We start from the raw sequence: 6370 nt of genomic DNA on the forward strand, positions 1-6370 counted from the left end.
TACAAGCGTCCGGCCAGAAAAGGATCTCGTGTTATTAGATAACTAATTATTGTCGCTAACCTGGTTGGCCATAGAGGGAATCACCGGGGATGCCAGGTAGCCCCTTGGAGCCAGGTCGTCCTGGCACTCCAGGTTCTCCGTCTTTACCAGGCGAGCCAGGCAATCCCCGATCTCCGGGGATGGAATAACCGTCTCGTCCGGGTAATCCTTTTTCCCCAGGTAGCCCTTCTGGACCAGGCAGCCCAGGGCTTCCAGGTTGGCCGGGATAACCTTGAAGTCCAGAATCGCCTTTTTCACCGCGGGGACCAGGATGACCATCGTTGCCACGCTGGCCAGGTTCCCCTGGTGCACCGGGTGGCCCGGGAGACCCATCCAATCCTAAATCCCCGGGTCTACCCTCTTCACCTGGAGGACCCATTGGGCCTGGCATGCCTTTTTCCCCTTTGAAGCCTGGGGGACCGATCGTGTTTCCTTCCGCCGTCTGTAAAAGTCCATATTTCAGAGATTGCCATTATTATATATATCCCGAGCACATAAAGACTGTAGAGTAATGATTACTTACTGGCATCGAGCATTTTAAGAGTAGGTAGCTTGCAGCGTGTTTTACACTGTAGCTGATGCGTTTTAAATTAGCTAGGAAACATGAAATGAAACTTGTTCTAATTTTCATTTACATCCTTGCTCTAGTGCTATGTAGAATAATGGTTCAAAGGCATTTTTTTATTATCGTATGACTTACCGCGGGCGCTCCAGGAGGTCCTGTTAGTCCCATCTCTCCGGGAAGTCCTGGAGGTCCCACTTCTCCTTTATGTCCAGGTTCACCTGGTCGTCCTGGCCGGCCTGGGATACCAGGGTCGCCCTTGAGGCCTTGTAAACCTGGACTACCCGGGTAACCTGGTACTCCTGCTGGCCCTAGATCGCCTGGCAGACCTCGGTCACCTTTTTCACCCGGCAGACCGGGTTGTCCCTGTAGGCAAAAAGTAATATATAAGTAAATAACAGTTTAAAAATTTTAGCCTGAATTCAACAACATTCTACGAACTATACAGGCGTCCTAATGATACCATGGTAAAATCCAAGAGGAGACTGAAACGCTTGCTAGTTATACGTATAATAAGTGAGCTGATGCGCACCTCTTTAGGTACGCTGCTATGGTAACCACGAACATACATCACTGGTTCAAATTTCAGCGTTGGTAAATGTTTACCGTGATATATGTGTACGATGCCGTTTCACAAGTCTATTGGAAAAACCTTAAAAGGTTCAGCTAAACACGGCCTAAACGCACTTTCTAGTGTGGGTAAATTTTTGATGCTATATCGAAGAGGTGATCTTGAGGATTTAGTAACGCAGTAAGAATACTCTGAGTCGCTAAGAAAAACATTGAGTAAATTTCCGCTTAGAATTGGCTTCCAAACTAGACATTTATGACAAAAAGAATGAAATAAGTAAGTAGTACACCAGTGCAACTGAATTATATAATATACACAGAGAAGTGTATCTACCGGTATACCAGGTGCTCCGGGTGCTCCAGGTGAACTACCTTCACCAGGCTCGCCTCGATCTCCTTTATCTCCTTTTGGGCCAGGAGTGAAGATAATTTGTTCAGAACCTTCGTTGTCAACCATAATTGACCGGTTGAAACAATGGGCTGATTCGCCCGGTAGGCCTGGTTCGCCTTTAAACCCCCTTTCGCCTTTTTGGCCTGGTAAGGACATACCTGGTGGCCCAGGTAACCCAGGCTGACCGGGACGACCCTGAATGTGGAAACACATTAGTAAATTATTATCAGCATGTCAACTTATGGCAGTATTCATAGCTCACATTGTGTTTGGACGATATTTATGCAAATTTGTGTGAGCGCAAATTTGCGTAAGCATCGTCCATACGTTTCAAATCATCGAGTTTAATTTTATTTTAAGACTTTAGAAGAAGTCTCGTGGTCTGGTTTCTTGAAACATAGGAACTGGTAAACATAAGTTTCTGCACGATTTATTTTAATTCACACAGATGATTGTGTAAAGTCGTACGATTTTCGTCGTCATAAATGGGTTGGAGCCAGTTCGTTAATTTTATATCTAATATAAAAGTATGATGTATGCCTGCGAACGGAAACGCTAGCCCAACTATACCGTTTAGTGGGTTCCTAAATTCTTCAGAGAATGTCCTAGCTGCGCTGGTAGTCCGTTCACTCAACCTCGAACGGCTTGTCGTAATCGATGTTATTACCTTTTGTTGCTCTATAAAAGATGGACATATATGACCAGGCCATGCACTCAAAATTTCATATCCTATCATAAGACATAAGTCATGTTCTTCTGTCGCAAAAGTTATCGGAAGTTTCCTCTAAGAAGAGTTGGATGGTTACTAGAAACGACAATGAACGTATGAAATGATCGTGCACATGAAATAGAAACACTTCGTGCACAGGGATCAAATATACGACAAGAAGTAAGGTATTATTAATATTTGGCCCTTAAGTAAGGTTGCTAAACTTAGCTGTCGCAAAATGGATCCTACATCTTTTCAAAATTACTGCGCGCAAATCAGTATTGCATTCGGTTTAGTATGGCACGGTACTAAAAGTACAACTTACATCGTTTCCAGAAGGTCCAGGATCACCCTTTCTACCTGGAAAACCGTCTTGACCAGTGATACCTGGCGGTCCTTGAGGTCCGGGAATACCTGGTGAGCCTTTTTCTCCCTTAGCACCTACACCTCCATACGCAGGTTCTCCTTTTTGGCCGGGTGGACCCATTATTCCCGGTCTTCCATCCGCGCCTTTTGGCCCCGGAAATCCTATCATACCGACGTCACCACGAGTTCCATTGTAGCCGTCCTTCCCGCGTAAGCCAGGTCTTCCGGGCTCACCTGATTAATAATTATGAATTTGAATAAGTAGCCTGCTATAAAAATACGATGAATAAGTGGTCTGGCGGGTGTGGGATAATACACCTGTTGAAAGCTCGTGGGGTTAACAAAGAAGAGGTGGTACCAATAACGGCTTTTTTACTTAATTACTAAACTTAAAACCCGAGTATTTTTCAATTTAAGCTATTTACTACTCGTATGGTGCGAACTAACTAACGTTTGCAGTCTTACTCATTGCGCAAAAATCAAACTGTTCGTGATCACTGCTTCAAACATATGAAGCACATAGACAAAAAATTAACCTTCTTATCATCTACAATACCTTTTCGGCATGTAGTATTTTTAGTGCACGCGGAATATATTAAAAACAAAAACTAATTAAATATGTTTAAGTAACATACGCCTTCATTTTAAGTGCTGTGTACGGTTACTACGATTAAGCTGTACTAACACGTTAATTGTATATGCTATTTATAGGGCACTTTGTATTGAGACATCACACTGTCGCTACGGTCGCTAACAGATATAGAAGAAGTACTAGTTCGGAAACAAGATAGAAAGATAAACGGATACTTACCAGGCATTCCAGGCTGTCCTGGCTCTCCGTGCAGGCCGGAAACGCCTCTACGTCCAGGATCACCACGTCCCCCCTTCATTCCAGCTAGTCCTGGTAAACCTTGTTCTCCCTTTTCGCCCTGCAGACCTTCATCACCGGGAGGCCCCGGTGGTCCTGTACAATAATTTATGACAAATCGATTAACAAGTCTAAATTCACTTACGCTTTCAATGGGTCTGACGGTGTGATATCTGTTTGGTCGGTTTACTATAAGCTTACTGTCGAACTACATAAGAATGACACCTACAACATAAGTAGCGTAAAAATAATTTAAAAAAATATGCTTTAATGAAAGCATTAATAGTACTAGTCAGTACAGTGTTTACCTTAAAATGCAGTATACAATAGCGGCCAATCATTTCTTGAGATTTTTTTTCACGACTATAGGCTTTTTTTGCTCATCCGCCGTGCAATTGCAGCAGAGATCACAACTTAAGCAACAAGGCTACGGATCTATTGGCGTTTTAGGTATTTGTATAGATGAATATAGACGGTTCCAAAAATTGGCCATATTTTTTTGGGGCTATTCACGTACCCATAGGGCCGGGAAGGCCCTTCTGGCCGCGGATTCCAGTCAGACCTCGTTCGCCGATACATCGTCTCGATTCTGGTGAGCAGTCCGAACATAATGCGTCTCTCACTTGGCTTTGGGCTATTATAGAATTCGGTTCGTGATCCTTCTTGTAAAAATCTGAATACTGAAAGGAATGGAATCAAAGTGAAGATCTTATATATATTGAGTATGTTTTTCTGAAATATTGTGCCTTATGTTTGCGCAATGTGCTTGGAAATTAATAACTGTTTTAGCACAACTGCTTTTGATCAAGATTAACACTTGACTCAAATTTTCACAGTTCTTCAAACCAAGAAGACCCACAGATTGCAGCTTACAGAGCTCGTTGGAGGACAGAGTTAAGTAAGGCTGATCCTATATTCTTCTTTTAGCGATTGAAGAATCTTATCACCAAGACCTACTGCTGTTTGTTAGTTGCCATGGCAGTATAACTCAAAATATTCTAGTATCTTCACAATGCGTATTCACAATTGGATAATGAAGGCGAAAACGAAAACCAGTCGGGTGCAAAGCAACAGTAAAATAATATTATAACGTTAAATGCATTTTATTAAAACCACATGATTAATAAGAAATAATTTTGTTTTAACTTTAGAGTTGTCTGAATTTTTTGAAGAAGGTCATTAGGTCATCAGCGCCTGCCAGAAACGGTTCATTTAATAGTTCTGAGAGCGATTCTGGGTTTTCGATGGATTCGATAATAAGCTCCTCTTCAAATTACAAACAAGACTAATAGGTTCAGCAATCAATTTTGCACCTTATTGAAACGAAAGAAAACAATATATCCATATTTATATATATGTATATATGGAAGCTTTAATTTGAAGGCTGGTAACCTAATTGCGTAGATGGATTTATAATAAAAAATAATGAGACTTATATTGAATGCAAGTTTCGATAATCACTGCTTTCTAATCTGAAACATTCAACTTCCTTTAAGTTTGATATTGAATTCTACTTAATTCCACTATATGCAAAAAATATATGTTTATTAATATCAATAAGTGACAACCTAAGCAAATCTGTGAAACGGATAGTAACGTACATTATCGGTATTATATATGCGAAATTTTAAACAACGCTGTTATTACATAAAACTTACTAAGCAAGGGATCGCTTTGATTTTTTGTTACTCGTCATGGTGATAAACTTTTTCGCAAAATGCAGTGTGTTCTTACAATATATTGTAAGCCGACGATGTCAAACTGGCAATCTAAATGGGCCAGTAAGATTGAGTTCACCCGAGAATAGAGTTGAATGTGATAGTTAGGAAAGTCGCGCTGCTCCAAAGCCCCGCCAACAAAATGAATCACTGGCCCTAGAAGGGCCTTGTTCATCGCTACAACACCAGGTGCTGGTAGATGCGGAGTCTTCCTTTGACATTTTTATCTTTTAGAAACTCATTTGAGATGATAGTGGCTAAAACAAACGGTGCCACCACCAAACGTCGACAAACTCCCGTCATCAAAGGAAATGTGATTTCGAAGGGAATTTCCTATTGTAGGTCTATGCCTAACGTCTATGACATATTCACAAACCTGCCAAAGTGATAAGGTAGAGATACCACATTACTAAATCATCTACCTAAATTTGATGAGAGCAATCACTACGTCTAAATTTTTAAGGAAAAGATTAACATTTTATTATGAAATCCCTAAAAGATTTGTCCAAAGAGTGTGCGAGGCATATTTTTATTTATTATTTAGAAAACCTATTTTTATTAAGAGGGAAGCTAAGCCTAACGTTTGAAGAGGTAGGATAACGGCCTTTGTAAAGGTAGGAGAAAATCATTAGAATGTATAGGTACCCTTGAAATGAATTCTTCGAAATGCTAGCAATTAAGTATGATCTGTGAAATTAATAATAAAGTTTACAGCCATAAAACACTAAGTAAATTTGTTTTTGTTCACTCAAGGTTACTGAAACGACCTTGATTCTATTTCGTCCCTTCGATAAAAATGGAACATTGGAAACACAAAATTCAAGAACAACAAAAATTGCACGTTAAACACGATTGACTTTTTTACTGTTATTTTCTTTTTTTCTATTCAAGGGTCGGAATAAACAAATCTATTTTATAATTGACGTGATCCAGAAAAAAAACAGAACACACTCGATGTGCACACACGCGTGAAGTTTCTACGTATCTGAACATTAAGTGAGATCTTAGATATGTACTAATAATCTTCAGAGATTATTAATTTTTTACAATGAATGAAAAATGAAAGTTTCCACAATATTTTGATGTGGATCCTTAACGCTATGGGGCAAAGTATACAAAATAATCAAAATACAGTTGTAACTTAATT

The 6370-nt window shown here is 40.2% G+C and overlaps 1 protein-coding gene across 1 annotated transcript in view; it reads right to left on the reverse strand.

The window, feature by feature from the left end:
* Col4a1 (Collagen type IV alpha 1) overlaps positions 1-6370 on the reverse strand; it is a 28358-nt gene that overhangs the window by 10764 nt on the left and 11224 nt on the right. Inside the window, exons 2-7 of the mRNA XM_022835296.2 lie at positions 4023-4185; positions 3449-3601; positions 2597-2871; positions 1506-1757; positions 740-967; positions 61-481 (exon numbers count right to left, since the gene is read on the reverse strand). Of these exons, the coding sequence (XP_022691031.1) occupies positions 61-481; positions 740-967; positions 1506-1757; positions 2597-2871; positions 3449-3601; positions 4023-4185 (1492 nt within the window). The remainder of the gene's footprint in view (positions 1-60; positions 482-739; positions 968-1505; positions 1758-2596; positions 2872-3448; positions 3602-4022; positions 4186-6370) is intronic.

The sequence above is a fragment of the Varroa jacobsoni genome, unplaced genomic scaffold (assembly GCF_002532875.2).
Source record: "Varroa jacobsoni isolate VJ856 unplaced genomic scaffold, vjacob_1.0 scaffold_584, whole genome shotgun sequence".
In the NCBI taxonomy this organism is placed as follows: domain Eukaryota; kingdom Metazoa; phylum Arthropoda; class Arachnida; order Mesostigmata; family Varroidae; genus Varroa; species Varroa jacobsoni.